The sequence below is a fragment of the Caretta caretta genome, chromosome 1 (genome assembly GCF_965140235.1).
Source record: "Caretta caretta isolate rCarCar2 chromosome 1, rCarCar1.hap1, whole genome shotgun sequence".
Taxonomy (NCBI): Eukaryota; Metazoa; Chordata; order Testudines; family Cheloniidae; genus Caretta; species Caretta caretta.
Genome location: NC_134206.1, coordinates 76,398,668 through 76,418,063, shown reverse-complemented (window position 1 = coordinate 76,418,063; position 19,396 = coordinate 76,398,668). Strand labels below are relative to the sequence as shown.

At 37.6% G+C, this 19,396-nt stretch overlaps 1 protein-coding gene across 1 annotated transcript in view; it reads left to right on the top strand.

Moving 5' to 3' along the window:
• The window catches only part of KLHL1 (kelch like family member 1), a 452,588-nt gene that overhangs the window by 408,006 nt on the left and 25,186 nt on the right, over nucleotides 1–19,396 (top strand). Inside the window, exon 9 of the mRNA XM_048851948.2 lies at nucleotides 13,125–13,337. Coding sequence (XP_048707905.2) covers nucleotides 13,125–13,337 — 213 coding nt within the window. The remainder of the gene's footprint in view (nucleotides 1–13,124; nucleotides 13,338–19,396) is intronic.

The window sequence follows — 19,396 nt, the reverse complement described above, 5'->3', positions numbered from 1 at the left end:
ATGAACGTTTTTGTCTCAGTAAAGCTTAAGGAAGGATTGCAGAATTAGCTCATAACTAGTCAGAATGAAAACTCTTATCAAACAAATTCTGATTCATTGGTAACACATTATTTTAGTCTCCATTATTACTCTGCTATATCCCAGATATTTCCATTTCTTTTCATGACAGGATCAAAACCATTGATGTTTTATAAATGGAGTATTTATTAATTCTAGCTTTTGATTAAACTCTCACTCCTCAAAAGGACAATTGATCAGCCCCTTGCTGCAGAGAAGAGGGTATGTTCCTTGAACATTTTCTTTCTTAGCTGTAGAGTTTTCAGGGAGACACATGTATTTTAAAATGTTTTAGACAGAAAATCGTACAATCAATGAATCTTGAGCCAGAATGAGTAGGAACAGTGCTATCATCTAAAATGATTGATATGACAGAAGAGATAAATATCACTAAAATAACAGCACTGCCTAGCACAAAACCATTTTGTGAGTTCGATAACGATCTTTTGAGAAATAAGACAGACTCACCAGGTATGTTTGTTTACAAGTAAGGAGGTAAATAAATGTTCTTACTCTAACACTATAGGAAATTATTTGTTTATAGAGATGGTGTTGGGCATTGTGTCTGTTAGCTCTTGACCTGATATTGAAGTGGACTTTTCCAGTTAATGGAGTCCTCATACATTAACTGATCCTAGGGTAGGTGTGTATTCTCCCCATTTAACAATGGAGCTTTGAACAGGACTCCTTGTCAAGAGGAAATTATTTCTACCAAAAGGAACTAAACCTTGGCCCAAGTCATATGAGCTGTGCCAACCTTCTATCCACGGGAAATCACTCTCTGAATTGCTTGCAAAATATCAATAAATATTTCTTAGATGCCAGGACAATTCTTTTCAGAAAAAAATGTTTTTTTTTTTCCTTCTTTGTCCAGCTTCTTGTATATTTAATCCGCTTGATTCTAATACTGCATTACTAAACGAAGGAAATATTACCCCAAATGTTGCACACTGGGATATCCATTAATAAACTGTCTTGGTCCTATAGCCCAACCATCAGAAAGTTGGTGCTCCTTTCTTAGCTGCACCAGAGTATCTCTTGGCATGCCTGAGGATGTGACAAAGGTGGATAGTTGCTTCCTACTCCTCACTCCAATCCTAGGGCCACGTGAGTACTGGTTTAGCCTCAGCCATAACTTACAGTAGGCTTGGGGTTGCTGTAAATTACTTTGACAGGTCCCCTCATACCTATGTCATGTCCCATATGCCAGAGTAATTCTCAGCTTCTCTTTTAGGTACACTGAAGTGGCACAAAGGGGTCTTAACATGAGCCAGGTTCTAGCCTTTGATATATCTGTTTAAACCATTTTGAGAGGTGAAACCCCATTAATCATGCCTCTACTTCATTTGTTAAACTGTTTTTTACAAGCCATATTCCCTCAGATCAAAGGCAATCTAATATTTTGAAGTTTTCTTCTCAAACTAAATTTTAAAATGGTTCTCTTTGATTAGTTATTGGAGCTTTGCAACAATGTAATTGAAGTAAATACTTCCAAACTAACCAACCATGACTTTCCTTAACACTTTTCAATTTTAGAGTGTACTTTGTAGCTTCTATCCATTTTTATATTGAGAGGGATTTTAGGATTCCCTGTCTTTCTCAACATTTAAAGATAGGACTAAATGAAGTTTGGATGTTCCAAAGTTTGGGAGGGGTTGAGATGGGTTATCATTTAAGTTCATCTCTGGTCACAATACTGGTATAGCTTGGAGCATAAATCATTGAGGCAGTCCTTATTGAGCAAACATTTCTACTGTAATTGACATATATCAAACAGTTCAGGATTGATTCCTTTGTTTCTTCTTTGTGTCCCCTACCAGTCAGTGCTTGAAAAAGGAATGACCATTTCCCTGGCTCTTACTAATATGATACCCCAGTAAATGAGTTCAGTAAGCAATCTCACTGAGATTTTTTCCCAGCCTTTAAAATGAATAAAGATTTTTGAAAGGAAACACATACCATGTGATCCACTTTGTAAACACATACATTCCTCAAACATAAAAAGTTACATACATGGTCCAAAATGAAAAGTTTGCAATCCTGTAAATAATCAGAGGCCATCAAGAGTCATGAGGGAACAGGAGAAACACCCATACCCCAGTTTTATTTGCACATGGATCATGTTTTTCTAATTTTAAAATTGAATTAAAATCAAAGGATATTCTATTCTAATGCAGATAAGCTCCAAAAAGCACTAATAAAGTCCATAATAATAAAAATACAATGTGCAAATGGTAAATTTGAAGCCATGCTAAATCTTTTGCATTTATACTGGGAAACAAAATAATGATTTGGATGTAAATGGGAAATTAACCAAACTTTGCAGAAATTCAGAGAAGGGAGAAATTCTAAAGCTTTCCACAGGCTCCTTTTTAAATACAGAGAGACTGTGACTGATTAGTTTTGCACAATGAAGGATTAACTTCCATATAAATAGGAGGTCAAGGTAAAATGGTCCCAAGACAAAGATTACTGCTGTCAAAGAAAAAAATATGTATCTCAGAGTCTGATACTGCTCCATTGAAGTCAAGGGCAACTGTTTCCCTCAGGGGAAGAAAAAGAATCAATGGGCAGAGAATCAAGCCCAAAGAGAATACCTGCAGAAAAGTATGGTTTGTGACATTTTTATTCCTTTTTAATGTTTGTCCTTGAGAGTAAGTAAAAGATGCTGGACATTGATAGGTCATTTGTTTGTATGCTCTTTGTAACTAACGATATATCACCTCATGTTAAAATAAATGATTTTCCAGTTGTTTACAGACTACTTGCTGTAAGCAGCATAGTGTTATTATGATCTATTGTGGTTACTTTTATTACTACAGTTATTTTATATGACTATTGCTATTATTTCTGATCAGCTGTTTAGCTCAAATATTATACTCCAAGCTATTCAATGGGCATAATAGATAGCCCTGCTGCTAAGATCTTACAGTCCAAAAATCAAGCACATCAAAGATGGGATGAACTGGGGAATCCAGTGGTGGAGATAATTTATCCTGCTGGATATTAATAATAATATTATTTATTATTGCTATAGAGCTCTTCTCATGAGCCTCATCATGATTATCGTCTTACTCTATAGGTCAAATAATTTATTGAATTTTATTATTTTATTTGTTTTAACCAGTGTAAGTAGAAGACCTATAAGGTTAAGGTTACCATACATCAGTATTTTCCCGGACATGTCCGGCTTTTTGGTTATTAAATCGCCATTCGGGAGGAATTTTTAAATATATAAAAACGTTCAGGATTTTGCCATTATTATTTTTCCCCAAAGAAGAGTTGATCATTCAAGAAAGAGAGTGAATGTTGATCACTCGAGAGAGTGCCCGCTTTTCCCCCCTAGCTCCCAGTGCTTGTGCCGTGAAACAGTTGTTTTGCATGGCTGGGAGGGAGGTGGAGGAGGGGGAATGCGGTGCACTCAGGGGAGGAGGCAGGGCCAGTGCAGGGATTTGGGGAAGGGATCCAATGGGACAGAGAGGGGGCAGAGTTGGGGCAGGGACTTGGAGGAAGGGGTTGGAATGGGGGTGTGGAAGGGGTGGGGAAGGGGTGGAGTTGGGGCGGGGCCAGAGGCGGGGCGGGGGCGCGAGCACCCACCGGCACCAGGGAAAGTTGGTGCCTAGCCCTGTGGTTCCAGACAGGTATGATCATTTTTCCATAGTGGTGATAGTGCAACGCCGACAATTTCAGTGGCTTTTCTGAGTTCGTACCGTGCACAGTAGTGTTTCCTCAAGAGCTCTTTATTTGAGATTTTCTTTTACTACTCCCAAACACAATGCCAAAACGAAAGTGTAAATTCACTGCAGAACTAAAGATGAAATTCCCGTGTTTTAGAAGTGGTAGAGAAGAATGGGAAGCTCAGTGCTTGCTATGTAGACCTGGTACACATCTCTGTGAAAAATAAAGGCGCTAATGATTTATGAACTCATGTGGACTCAGACAAGCAGAAAAAAAGCAGTTAGAGGAGAGACTGATCAACAAAATTGACAGATTATTTTGTAAAACCATGCAGCAAATCAGAGGATGCTGTGACTGCATTAGAGGGTTTCTTTTGCATTTTACACCGTTAAGCATCATAATAGCTTTAAGTCAATGGATTGCACATCTGTCTTGTTGAAGAAGACATTCCCCTGATTCTGAAGTAGCACGGAAATTTTCAAGTGCTAGAACCAAGACAGAAGCAAATGTTATCTTTGTGCTTGCACCACATTCTTTTGATGTTGTTCTGAAAACATTTGAAGAAAATGACATAGCTTACTGTGGAGTTGCTACAGATGGAAGCAATCACAGTCCAGTGAAAATATTCCCTGTAATTATTCAGTATTTCGACTGGAAGAATGGTGGTTTGCAGTCAAAATGGATTGAGGTCCAGAACACACCTAATGAGACTGCCGACACGAATGCTTATTACATAAAAGAAATGCTTGAAAAAAATGATTTGTTCAAGAAGTGTATTGCATTTACAGGTGACAACTGCAATACAATGTTTGGAGGACTCTGGCATGATGAAGATGGAAAGAATGTGTTTGCAAACTTAAAGAAGTTGTTGCAGAAGAGAACATTAATTGGTGTGGGTTGCCCAGCACACATTTTGAATAACTGTGTTCACCGTGCAGCAGAAAGAATGAATGTTGACATTGAGAACATTATTTTTAAAATTTACCAGTACTTTCACATGTACACTGTCTGAACTGAGCGGCTGAAGGAGTACTGTGAGTTTGTTGATCTTGAGTACAGAAAGCTGCTTTCTCATAGCAAGACACGATGGCTGTCATTATTTTCAGGCATAACAAGGCTGATACAGATGTTTCCTGCCTTGAAGTCATTCTTTCTGTCACAGGACAAACCACCCACAGTGCTTAAGACATTTTTTGAGTATGAATTAAGTGAGATTTACCTCTGGCACATGTATTCACTCATGAGTGTATTCCAAACTTACATTCAAGAAATCAAAAGGGAAAGCAATTCTGTCATGGAAGTGCTGAAAAGTTTGAACTCGGTTCACACTATCCTTCTTGAATGCAAGACTCACAACTTTATGTCCGTGAGAGTTAAGGGACTACTGGCACAAAAGCACATGGAAGGAATTGATGAAGAGTGTGACAAATTCTGTACTGAAGTAGATAATATGTATAGCAGATGCTTAGAATATTTGGAGAAGTGGCTTAGACCCCCAGAAGACTTCTCTTGTTTCAGGTGGATTACCTGAGTGAGACACCGAATTGGAGTGAAGTGGAACCATGTATCAAGTACCTGATCCATAAGGGAGTGCAAACTGATGACATGAAGTGTTTTGATCAGGTCAGCAACTTGAAGAAGTTTACGGAAAGTTGCAACTGTGATGAAGAGGTCAGTAATTATTTGCTAGCACACCAGAAGTGGACCAAATATTTTGAGAAATCCAAAAACCTTGAGTGTCATTCAGAACCGTTAAATATTGCACAGTTCTTCTTTGCTATTCCTTTTCGATGCAAATGTAGAGCGAATTTTTTCACTGATGCAAAGCCAGTGGACAAAGGAAAGGAACAACTTGAATGTTGAGACACGAAAGGAATTTTACTTGTACAGTACAACTTCAGACAAACTTCTTGTAAAGAATTTCATGCCTTCTTAAAGAGCAATCAACCACTGCTGAGAAAAATGCGATCTACAGAAAAGTATGTATGGGCACATGAAGAGAAAGAAAACTGAAGAACTGGTGAAAGGAAAGAACTCACTACGTATAAAGAAGTACAGTAAACTTTAAATAATTTAACTTCACTTTTGAGGCTTATATATACTCAATATAGATGACATGTAGCGCACAGCATGTGTATAATATGTGTATAATAACACATAAATAAAACGCGAGTTGGTAGATAATGGTGCAAATACCCCGGGTGGAGTGTCCTCTTTTTTGAATGTTCAGATATGGTAACCCTTCTCATTCCTGCAAAGTGCTGAACACCAACTCTCATTAACTTCTGGATAAGCCCTTAGGAACAGATTTTCAAAAGAGGTTAAGAATCAAGCTTTCAGTTACTCAGAACTCATCACTGGGGCCAGATTTCCAGTACATCTGACACCTATTTAAACACTTAGTTTTTAAGTGATATATACCCATCATGCCAAGCTCTCATATGGCTGCTTATTTCGGTACCTAAATGGGAGCCGAAATCTTTGAAAATCTGGCCCTGATTATGGGTGCTGAGCACTTTGTGAAAATTCTGGCCATACTGATGCAAGGCATGACAAACATTAATAGCTGGAGTCAACTATAGTCTGAACGGAGTCTGAATTCATTTGGTACATGATTTAATGAATAATGAAGGTAGCTGTTTCACCATTTAATCAAAGGTAACTAAAAAGCATCTCGTTTTTATTTGTGATTGCACCAAAACAAGAAGTTTTGAAACCCATTGAAGCAATCAGTCCCAATGGGTATTTCAGCAGAGATTAAAAACAACAGAATTTTGAAAGTGAAGTGTTCTTCTCTAACCTTACCCGGACACTGAATAGAAGACATCAAAGCAGTGATATGCTGCATAGAAATCCTGGGGAACTCCTGGGAGCCCTTTGTTAAAATTCTGTAGTGATATTGAAGAGCAAGTTGGGATAATTTCCCTTCCTCTGATGGAGTTCACCCATGCTCTGGGATACTGCTAAATCATCCATGCCAGACACAATTTATCCCTTCAGCTTATTAAAAAATCCTTTTGAAGAGCTAATGCTTTCCCTTTGGAGTGGACAAAATGGCAAGTATTTCTGTAAAATTTCCCAGGGAGAGATTCCAAAGGACCCGGTTCTTCCTCTACAAGGTCTTCACACACAGACCCAGCTTCAAATGATATGAGTTGACCAAACAGTGTTATGGTACCTATACTGCACTTCTTAAAGAAACAAAGTTGATTTCCCCCCTAGCAAATGCAATTAAATATGTTTGCACTGGTATTGCCTCCCTTGAGGATTGATTGTCTGTTTAAATGGGAAAACAAATTAATAGATTTCCTCATTCCTCACCCTTCTTTTCTGCAAACAGAGGCGCTCCTGAGACACCGGGTATATCACAGGCTAGCGGAAAATGCTTGTGTGGGAGCCCCTTGTTAAAATACTGGCAGCATGACCCTGCTTCAAAGGGAAATTTCAAAGCAAGTAATTCTTCTTCAGGGTGACTTGACTAATAACTATGGGAACCTTCAAGAAAACCATTAACCTGTAACTTCTACTGACTGAAGTGTGTCTGCTGTTTTAGGAACTAATCCTGCTGTCTCTGCTCAGGCAAAGCTTCTGTGGAAATGATGAACGTGTTGTCTGAGTTAGGATTGAATCTGTTGTCAATTAATTAGTTATAGTTCTATATATGTATTGGTTTTTTCCCTGTTTCACTTGTTTATTTTATCCGTTTAGAAGCTTAAAAATAATATGTCTCTCCCATCCAGTTGCATCTGATCCGTTCTGAATATGGGGATTTCAGCCCTGTCATTCTTACCCTTGAAATCAATAGGACTCTCTGGTTTGCCTCCTTGTCTCTGTGGTTTCATTACTGATTTTGTCAGTGAAGCTTTGAGATTGTGATTTGACAATAAAATAATAATTTCAGTGCTTAATTCTAACATTTTATCCAGCTAAATACATATTTACTCTAGCAGAATAGTATGCGTATTAAGTGAAAAATCCTGCATTTCTATTCTGTGTAAAGCATTACCAGCCACCCAGGCACTGCAGGGCAAAATGGCTCAGGGCAGGTTGGCTCAATACAAGGTTTTTACACAAGAACAATGTTTTCCATTGTTTAACAGCTGCCACATACTGGAGCCTATGTGCTGGGGGACAAGGTACATATACCTGACCCAAAGCTGGCTGCTCTTTGGTGGTGCAGCAGTCAGTTGCAGTGGTAGAAAGCAATTTCTCCCTGCTGCTATTTGGCAATTCAAGAGGCTTCCTGATCCCTTTTCTCCCATTATGCATCCACATAGCACAGGGCAGAATTTGTGTGCCCTATTGTGCCCTCAATATCTGGCATAACTAGGCAGGCAGATAGATGTGCTTGCGTGCACTGTAACAGGTGGCACATAAGAGCTGAGCATCCCATAATGAGAGAACAGAAACAAATGAGTCAAGCTAGAGGCATAGCCATCTAGTTAAGGTGCAGTTGCATTTTGAGCATAATTAGATGTTTAATTGCACAGTTAGATTTAATAGATATATTTGCTTTTTTAAGCAATTATTGATGAAAATAACTTTTAAATATAATTTATCCTCTATTTCCTGCAAATCAGACTGCTGACAGATTTGTAGTATTTGATTCTGGCTATTTTTTTTCTAAAATTTCCTTTGTATTGGATGCTTGCAAATAAAATACAGAGGAAGAGGCAAACACAGCAAAGCATGAATAACTCTCAAAAAGTATTTGTAAAATATAAACTCACCCAAAAGGATAAAAATCAGCATGAGCCAATACAGAACAGTTTAAAGCATACTTAACAGAGTGAGAATAAATAGACCTTCTCAAGGATCCATTAAGAAATTGTATTCAGAGGAAACTCTTTTTTACAATTAGAAGCCCTTAATCCATATTTCACAATCCAAGGATATAGTAAATGGCTACCCAATCTGTGTGCATGTGTGTGTGTTTGGACACATATACCTTCTGTGCATATATGACTGGCTGCAAGTATGGTACCATCTTGTGGTTAAGGCATTGGACTCAGACACAGGATATCAGATATTAATTTCACGACTGACTTCCTATGTGACTAACTCACTTTGTGCCTCAGTTCTCCATCTGTAAAGTGAAGATAATAACACTTACTTTGTCAGTTTTATGTACTTTGATTATAAATTCTTTGGGGCAGAAACTGAATATGACTCTGTACTGTGTATAGCACAAAGGAACCTTAACTTTTGCTAGAGTATCTGAGTGCTACCAAAATACAAACTAGTGATAATGTGAAGACGGCTGTATATATTTTCATCCTATAAAGCTGAGAAAATAATTCATGAATATTTTTGAATTTTATAAACTGTTTTTAATAAAATATTTGCAAATAGCATTTTTTCTTATTGTTTGGCCACTATTATCACCCTTATTTGGCCAGAGTACTACCCTTTATCAGAATTTAGTATGCATTCACCTACCCAGATTATGCAAAGAAGGAACAGAGCCAAAACCTCAGTCCTCTCCTCAGTAATATCTTGGGAGGCTAGCTCTATAGCTACAATGACTGTGATTGTGCCCAGGGTCCCAGGGACGCTTCGATAGCATGGAGATGAGCACAATATAAATAAATAAACTTAGCAGATGCAGATACGGGAGTTCACAAAAAGAACGGGAGTTGTTTCTTTTGCTCTCTCTACCCCCTTCTCCATGTCAGGACAGAGTCATGCACAATCAAGCATTCATAGAACTGTTAGCTGAGCTGTTTAGACATAGCCAGAGTGGAGCATTATAAGTAGAACTTTAAAGGAACACCGATTTCACATTAATTTTTGACTCCCACCTTTGAAAATCTTGGTTCTGATATTTAAAGCCTAGTATCCCATTTGCCTGCATATCAGGTAGACATCTATGTCTTGCATATGAAAACAGGGCTGTAGTGGAAAGTGTTTTGTGACCTATTATTGCTCACTATAATATAGTTTTGCTACAATGATGGAATTAAAGATTGGGAGCGAATGCATTAGTACAGATCTATATTATGCATTTCAGTTTCAAAATGGAATTTCCCCCATGCAAACCTTAGCAGAACTATTGTATAATGCATTGCACATATTAGCCGTGCAGGGAGCATCAGTTTATAGTGACCCCAGACTTCAGTTATCTTGAACAATAGAAATCAGATACAAAGGTAGGTGTCTTAAGACTGAGTTTGCAGGCATTCTTGTAAGAGAATTACTTTATTCTTTTGCTTTGTTGCTTTATTTGACATCCACTTCACATGACATATCAATGTAGCCTGATTCCCTTGCCTACTTGTGTTACCGTACAACGGTGTCTATGAGGCAATATCGTAAAGTTCCATGGACTCACTAAAGATTAGTGGTAGAATTGTGCTTCCTTGTTCTGGACATCAGCTTCAGTGCCAAAGAAACATAACAGTAAATGGACATTTAATGAGCTTGGAATTCACGGAGTGTTTAGAACAATAAAAGCTTCCAAATGAATAATTGTTTCACAGCAGGAAACTTTTGCATCCTAAATTGCTCAATGCTTGGACTTTAAAATAGCCTGCGTTTCTATTAGTTCATCTGTGGACACTGTAGAAAAGGCAGCAGACTGGGAAATGATTCATATAAAAATATATGCAGTATGGGTAACACTGGAAAAATGAAATCAGAATCATGTCATCTTAGGAACCATTATAAGGATGGAAATTATTTTCATTTGCCTACAATAGTTACAAGCAGAACTGAAACACAATTCAACAGCATTTTCATAATTGGAATTTGAAAATAGATTTTAGAGTTTTTCTGGGACTTCCACACATAAATCAGCCCTTGCTGCTACATTCATCATATATGCCATTGAAGGAAAATCAACAAACAGTACCTGCATGTGTCATTTCCTGAAACTATCCCTTAGGCATATTACATAGATCAGAATCCCCACAGATTCAATTAGAAGCCTATGAAAACAAACTAGGACTTTACCGTAGTTTTTAGATATCTACATTTAAGATATAATGAGCCAAATTATGCTCTGCATCTGAGATTTAAGCTCCACAGTGAGGATATCTTGTGAAAACTGCTGGTGGAATGAGGAAGTGCAGAAAGGAGTAAGAAATAAGGAAAAAGTCATAAAGGTGATGGAAAGTAACCCATAAGAAGAAGCAGTTGTTGCCTACAGAGTCTCCAAGGGATCAGCAAAGCAAGCAGTCAGAATGGTGAGAAACCTAACTTTAGGTGAGCTGTATAATGAGTTGAACAACCGTCCTCAGCTTGCCAGACAGAAAATATATGTGATATAAATGGACAAGAAGCAAAAGGAGGGAAGATGGAAGATGCCATTTGTAAGGGATCCAGGGGCAGACTGCTTGTAACAAGAAACATGGTACATAACAGGAGGCAAAAATACTGTGAGGGTCTACTTAGTGAGAAGAACCCTTTATATGCCAAGCTACTGTTGTGTGAACTGATAAGCAATGGCCTGTTAGAAGCAGATGTTAAGGCTGCATTTCTGAAAATGGCACCTGGAAAATCAGCAGGTCCAGATGAAGTCATGGCAGGTATGATCAAAGAATTGAGAGACATTGATGGACACAGTTTGGAAAGAGTAGAAAATTCCAGAAGAATGGGGAAAGTCTATACTGGTACCTGTATACAAACAAAAGGTGGCATACAAGAGTATTCAAAGTACCAAGTAATTAATGCTGTCCCACTGCATGAAACTGTTAGAGAGAATCATTCATAGTCAAATTTGTTGAATAGTGGAGCCCCTTTTAGGAAAGGAGTGCTTTTGTTTTAGAAAAGGGAAAAGGATGACAGATTATATGCCAATCAATAAACAGTTGATGGAAAAGAAGCTTTCCTCAATTTGGAGAAAACATTTGACAAAGTACCTCAGTGACTGCTGAGGCCTCCACTGCAATTCTGTGGGGTACTGGAGGACCTTGTCCAGATGATGATGGTTTTGTAGGATGGTTCCATGACAAAGGAATGCCCTTAGGTGCAATGGAGGGTTTTGAGGTGAAGGTTGGGCTCCATCAAGGATCAGTGCTTATCCATTACTATTCATAATTGTGATGGGCTTCATAAGCAAGCAATTCCAAATGGAAGATGGTACAAAGTTAAATTTTGTAGATAATGTTGTGCTAATGGCTGATAGTGACGAATACTTGGTTCAGACAAGTCATGCTTGGAACAGGGAACTAACAAACTATGGTCTCAAAATGAGCAAAGAAAAGACAGAAGTCACATGGGGACTCCCGTGGAACCAAGACAGTTGAATATCAACAATTAGGGTCAGTTCCTAAATCATGTTTCTGTGTTTAAGTTGCTGAGGGGCAAGTTAGTGACAAATGGACAAATCAACAGTAAACTTCAGGGAAGGCTGCTGACTGTGGGGAAGTCTGGTACAAGATAAGTGGAGTGATTTATGATCAACAAAAGCAGAAACTACTTACGGGACAACGACACAAAACTATGGTAAGCCGAGCTCTTCTGTTAGAATCAGAGACCAAAGAGAGGCACTTGAGAAGACCATTGCTGGGCCATGTATGGAATGAGGAATGATACCAAGGTTTGCTGCATCAGAGAGAAGCCACAAGAGAGGAGGCTGATATGGTATGGGCATATGTGAAGGCTGGATGAAGGGAATCCTATTCTGGAGCCCTTTGAGACTAGAATTCAAGGGCAGAGAACAGGAGGACAGCCAAGAAAATTGTGGATAGACTGTGTATGGGAAGATGGTGATATTGCTTCTGCTTTCTGACGGGATAATTTGCTTTTTCCTCTTCTAAATTATACACAGTAGCTTGTATAATATATTTTTCTATGATTTCAAAAATCCATTTTCCATCCATTTATGTTCTAAAACTGCAATTCTAAAATTTGTACAGATTATTTCTGTCCTCATCTGCACCCATTTTCACCCATTGCTCTGTTTATCCAGGTTCTTATTTGACTCAGATTACCTAGAGTGACTGAGCACCTACACTTTTCCTTGCTTTTTTTTAACCTTCCCTCCACTTATGGTGGGCAACTGTGCAGCAACCCTGCTTCTGTGGTTTGGAAATCGTATGAGAAGTAAGTTATCCTGAGATTTCTGGCTCATGAGGCAGAATAAAGTAGTATGCATTTTGATCTGAGAATTAAACCACCTATTCCCAAATGACTAGTCAGGAAATAACTACCATTCCACTGAGTGTTGGCAGAACACAAAGAAGAATGTGAATTTGACAATAGTACTAACATCAACGTATTTCCCAGTGTGTTATACTTTTATGAGCTTGAAATTTGATGAAACATATTCTGTAGCCTTTCATTTCAGACAACAGATGAGAAAAGCAAACAAAGCCTCTCTGTTTATAGTTTTGCTAATTGAAGTTCTTGTTGCACTGAAATTTCCGTGTTTTGGCTTTTTTTTTTAGGTTATATTCAGTCGGAGGTCGCGATGGAAGTTCGTGTTTGAGTTCAATGGAGTATTATGATCCTCACACAAATAAATGGAATATGTGTGCTCCGATGTGTAAGAGAAGAGGAGGCGTAGGTGTGGCCACATGTGATGGCTTTCTCTATGCAGTTGGAGGCCATGATGCTCCTGCTTCTAACCACTGTTCCCGACTGCTTGACTATGTAGAAAGGTATCCATTTAGTGTACAATTACATGTGCTGTTTTGGAATGCAAGACAGGTTACAATTATTTGTATCCTAAAAATTGTAAGAGTTAAGAGTTAAGGTTTGTTGGGTTTTTTTTACTAAATGACAAATGAACTAAAAAAATGTTATTAACCATATATAACTACTTTAGTAAGATAAATATCATATATTACCATAACAACTATCATACAAAAGTGGGCTTATAGAAAACAACACTTGCGTTGTTTTGTTTCATTAGTAGCACACTAACAGAGAAGCAGATCTAAGGTCTGTTCACATTTCCACTGGAAACTTCTGTGCTAAGGCAGAAATATTTTCTTATTGGAGAGACAAGAGCTCAGCATGTAAGCTAACCTGTAATACCAAATTAGATTTAGCTAGATTTAGCAATTTTTAAATTATCATCAGGCAAGTAATAAAAGAAAGCTCTTTAAGTAATTCTGATGCACACTGCACCATGGTGGTTCCTTCAGCAGGACTGTTATTGCCTGACTCTGTATTTACAGTATATAACCTGTACTTTGCATTGCACAAGGAAATATTCTGTGAATCAAGAGAGTTTAATAGGACACCAGGGCACTATTGAAGCTATTAAGATCTATCCTGCCTGTGATTTTCAGATAGGCTTCTACATTTAATTGAGGTTTTAGTTACATTATTAAAAAAAAAAAATTAAGAAAATTAACATATCAAAGGTATGCAAAAGTTATAATGCTAAAAGGGAGGACTAAAGAGGAAAGTGGGAACATACAGAGTTAAAGTTGCCACTTCTTTCCAAGGAGAAGGTTAATCAAAATCTTTAGAAGTGGACATGGACATGAAACCCTAGATTTACCTGAGGCTCATGAATTATAAAAACATAGAGAGCGAAACAGATAGAACACTTTTTGCTTTTCCAACATCTGTATTGGTTGTCATATAGGAGCAGTGTTACTTTGGAATTTGAAAAAAAGAAGAGTGTGAAATGCATTTCTTTTTCAGCCACATATGATTTTTGATTACTCCCTTGTTTCTGGGTTGAATTTTCCCCTCACTGAAATCAATGGGAACGTAAGCATATAGCTAACGTTTGAATTTGGCACTTTATATAAAATGTTACTCTTATCTAATAACCAGGCATCATGAGAGAAGTTAAGGAAACAAATTGTATTGCTTGCTTTTTTGTGTTGAAATATGACACAACCTAATCTCTGTTAATTTTAATTCACTTTTCCTTTTTTTAAAAAAAATGGGCACATAATAGTATTTTATGTCATTTCACATACATGTACTGTTTATGTTAAATAAACCCATACCAAAAAAAAGTTGTGCCTTAATTTAGTGCACATGAAAGTGAGGGATTTAGAGCACTGCTTTGAGCCAGGCATATTGTAAACAGCTATTCTAGAATCTTCTCCACATAACTGTGACCTGCAACATCTCCAATCATAAAAAGAAAAGGAGTATTTGTGGGACCTTATAGACTAACAAATTCTAAGGTGCCACAAGTACTCCTTTTCTTTTTGCGGATACAGACTAACACGGCTGCTACTCTGAAACATCTCCATTCTTGTAGTCCTGGACTTTTATTGACTAAAAACTGATATTCATACACCAAACTTATTTGCATATGTAACCTGAACAAGACTTGATTCTAGGTTTTTGTAGACACAAAGGCATCGACACATAGAATCACAAAATCATAGAAATGTAGGACTGGGAGGGATCTCAAAAGGTCATCTAGTCCAGTCCCCCACATGAAGCAGCATTAAGTATTATCTAGACCATTCCTGATATGTGTTTGTCTAACTTTTTCTTAAAAAACACCAATGATGGAGATTTTACATCCTCCCTATATAATATGTTCCAGTGCTTAACTACCGTTACAGTTAGGACATTTTTCTTAATGTCTAGCCTAAATCTCCCTTGCTGAAATTTAAAACCATTGCTCCTTGTCGTGTCCTCAATGGATAAGGATGACAATTTATCACCTACTTCTTTGTAACAAGCTTTTATGTTCTTGAAGCCTGTTGTCATGTCTCCCGCAGTCTTTTCGTCTCTAGACTAAACAATCCATTTTAAAATCTTTTCTTAGGTCATGTTTTCCAGACCTTTAATAAATTTTGTTTATTATCTGGACTTTTTCCAATTTGTCCACATCTTCCCCGAAGTGTGGTGCTCAGAACTGGACACAGTACTCCAGTTGAGGCCTTATCAATGCTGAGTAGAGTGGAAGAATTCCTTCCCATGTCTTGTTTATAGCACTTCTGCATCTCAGAATGATTTTCGCTTTTTTTGCAATAGTATTACAGTGTTGATTCACATTTAGTTTGTGATCCACTATAACCCCCAGATCCAAGTGTATTACATTGCATTTGTCCTTACTGAATTTCATCCTATTTAGTTCAGAGCATTTCTTCAGTTTGTCAAGAGCATTTTGAATTCTAATTTGTCCTCCAAGGTGCTTGAATCCCCTCCCCTTGATCTCATCCACAAACTTCATAATTGTACTCTGTATGCCATTATCCAAATCACATATGAAGACATTGAATAGAACCAAACCCAGGATACATCCCTGAAGAATTTCACTCACTATGCCCTTCCACCTTGACTGAACCACTGATAACTACCCGTTGAATACAGTTTCTCATCCATCTTACATTAGGCTCATCTAGGCTATGTATCTCTTGTTTGCTTGTGAGAAGGTCATGTGAGACAGGATCAAGAGCCTTTCTAAAGTCAAAATATATTGCATCTACTTCTTCCTCCCATCACAAGGCTTCTTACCCAAGGATATTAGGTTGGTTTGACTTGGTTTTTTCTTGACAAATCCATGTTAACTGTTACTTACCTTATAGGTGCTTACAAATTGATTGATTATTTGCTCCATTGTTCTTTCTGGGTACTGAAGTTAAGGTGACTGGTCTGTAATTTTCTGGATTGTCCTTATACTCCTTTTTATAAATGGGTACTATATTTGCCCTTTTCCATTCCTTGAGTATTTTTCCATTCTCCATAAGTTCTCAAAGATCATTGCTAGTGGCTCAGAGATCTCTTCAGCCAATTCTTTAAATATTCTAGGATATATATTTGTTAGGTCCTTTCAACTGGAAGACATCTAACTTGTCTAAGTAATTCTTAACTTGTTCTTTCCCTATTTTAGCCTCAGACCCTACCCCATTTGCATGGATGTTCACCATATTAGTCATGTGAGCACTAGTAACCATTTTGATGAAAACTGAAATAATAAAAGGCATTTAACACTTCAGCCATTGCTATGTTTACTTTTATTGTCTTTCCTTCCTCATTGAGCATTGGGCCTACTCTGTCCTTGGTTTTCCCCTTACTTCTAATGTACTTGTGAAAGGTTTTCTTGTTGTTCTTTATGTCCTTATCTTGTTTAATTTAATTTTGTGCCTTAACATATCTAGTTTTGTTCTACATGCCCTACATGCATGATTTTTTTGGTATGACTATTTTTTTGAGTTATAGGTCATTCAAGATCTCCTGGTTAAGCAAGGGTAGTTTCTTACCATACTTCCTATCTTTCCCACTCATTGGGATAGTTTGCTCTTGTGCCTTTAATAATGTCTCTTTAAAAAACTGCCAACTCCCCTGAACACTTTTCCCCATAGGTTTGTTTCCCATTTACCTAACAATTTTCTGAGTTTGCTAAAGTCTGCCATAGTCCTTATTTTGCTGTTTTCCCTCCTACCTTTCCTTAGAATCATGAGCTCTGTCATTTCATGATCACTTTCACCCAAGCTTCCTTCCATCTTCAAACCCTCAACCAGTTCCTCCCTGTTTGTCAGAATTAAATCTAGAGCAGCCTCTCCTGTAGTTGCTTTCTCCACATTCTGTAATAAAAAAGTTGTCCCAGTGCAGTCCAAGAATTTGTTGAATAATCTATGCCCTGCTGTATTATTTTCCCAAGAGATGTCTGGGTAGTTGAAGTACTCCGTTACCTCCAAGCCCTCTGCTTTGGATGATTTTGTCAGTTGTTTAAAAAAAAGCTTCATCCACATCTTCTTCCCATCTATACTGTCATCCTCAGTTAAATATATTTTCAAAGAAGGACATAACTTAGATAGTGCCAGAGCCCATATACTGTACCTAAAAGATGGCAATTTGTGAAATCTTTCTTAAATATTTTAACAGCAGGGTTTTAGTGCCTTCTTAACTGCTTTGCGGTTCATAATAATGTTCTCCTAATTGGGTGTTAAAAGATTTAATTGTCTTTACTTTCATCTTGATTAAATTGGTCTCTAAACCTAAACATATAGTTAGGGCTAACATCTACATACATTACTGACTTTATTAATCCTATTGACTTCACTGGGACTACTCAGATAAGTAAAGTGAGCAGGTTTTTGTACTGTCTAGCTGAGAATTAAAATATTACTATCATGCATTTTTCCTCCTCCATCTTTTTTAAAGGACTGAATGTTTTGACTAAAGACCAGGAATTCTATTATAACTCCCAGTTTTATCCTAATTGTTGTAAATTATGGGGGGAGAGGGGGGTGCAGATTACAATAATGTCTGAAGACCTGGAAGGGGAAATACACATATGGTAAAGCCAAAAAATGTTAATTCTGAATGGATTTTGTCAAAGACTGTATGACTTTTCCTCCAAAAGCACCATATGCCTCTAGCTAATGTTCATTTTACAACCAGCTTTACCAAGCGTGCATTGTGTCTTCACCTCCCAGAGGGCAATAAACTTTAATAGACTCTATGATACAGTATTCTCTTTCTGATTGCAAGGGTCAAGGTGAGTAGCTGAAAAAACAGACAAGCTAAATATAAATAACATCACTGTGTTTTGTTTTATAAACAGGTAACCAGGGGCTAAATAGAATGCTTAGAACTCAATTCTGTCAACAAAACACAACTGAAAAAAGAGCTCCCTATTTGTAATTGCCTGGAAAATGCTTACATTTTCTTACAATCTTCTGTGAAAAACAGTTGTACATTTCATCTTTGTAGTAACTGCATGTGCTCCAGGGTGAGAGGGGATGCAATAAAAATTCCTGAATATAGAAACTAATAAATTTTAAGCTTTCAAGGTTAGGGCAAGGAGAGAGGCTACTGAGCTTTTGCTCATATTTTTAACAGCCTTATATAGAATCATAGAATCATAGGATATCAGGGATGGAAGGGACCTCAGGAGGTCATCTACTCCAACCCCCTGCTCAAAGCAGGACCAATCCCCAACTAAATCCTGAACATCACCTATTTGGGAGTAAATGCTATTTAAAAAATTGGTCAAAATAACCCCCAAATAATATAATTTGTAACTGAAAAATACTGAGTATTTTTATTACACCTCTAATAAAATACTACTAATAATAAATATGCAGTATTACTTCCAGCTGCAGAAGATTTGGGAAAGACATGCAAAGAAATATAGCTTTTGTTTTTCTCCAAAACTATCAGATTGATTGGGAAATGCCCTTACATACATACCAAAATTGGGATAGTTGAAATTGGAAGTCTGATTCACAGTTTCTACTGATTAGGATTTAACATCATTTCCTAGCATCAAAGCTGATGTCATCAGATTTGGATAAATCTCATTAAAAAAAAAATCAAGTGTGTCTTTTGACAACCTTTGTGAAGAAAATGGAGATTTGATTAAAGCAGGTGTGAGCAGGCTGTGCCAAAATGTCTGTCATAGCATACTAAAGGCAAGTGAAAGAAACATCTAGCCAAATGAAAGTAATGGCATAGATAATAAAAGTGGATACAGTTTTCAGAAGTGCCTAAGGCCTAGATTCACAAAAGTTCTTAGGCACTTAAGTCTGTGCTTAGATGCCCGAGTCCCAGATTTAGGCACTACTGCAATTCACAAAACTCCCATTGAACTCTGTAGGTGTCTAAACTCATTCGGCACCTAAGATTTTTTTCAATAAAAGGTTCCCTAGGTGCCTGTATGTCTGACTCTGGGCATGTGCACACTGCCCCACTTCAGGAGTCCAGGCACCTATCTCCCATCTAAGCTTCACAATGATTTGCAAGTCAGGTAAAGATAAGTTGCCTAACTTGCATGTGGGACCCAATC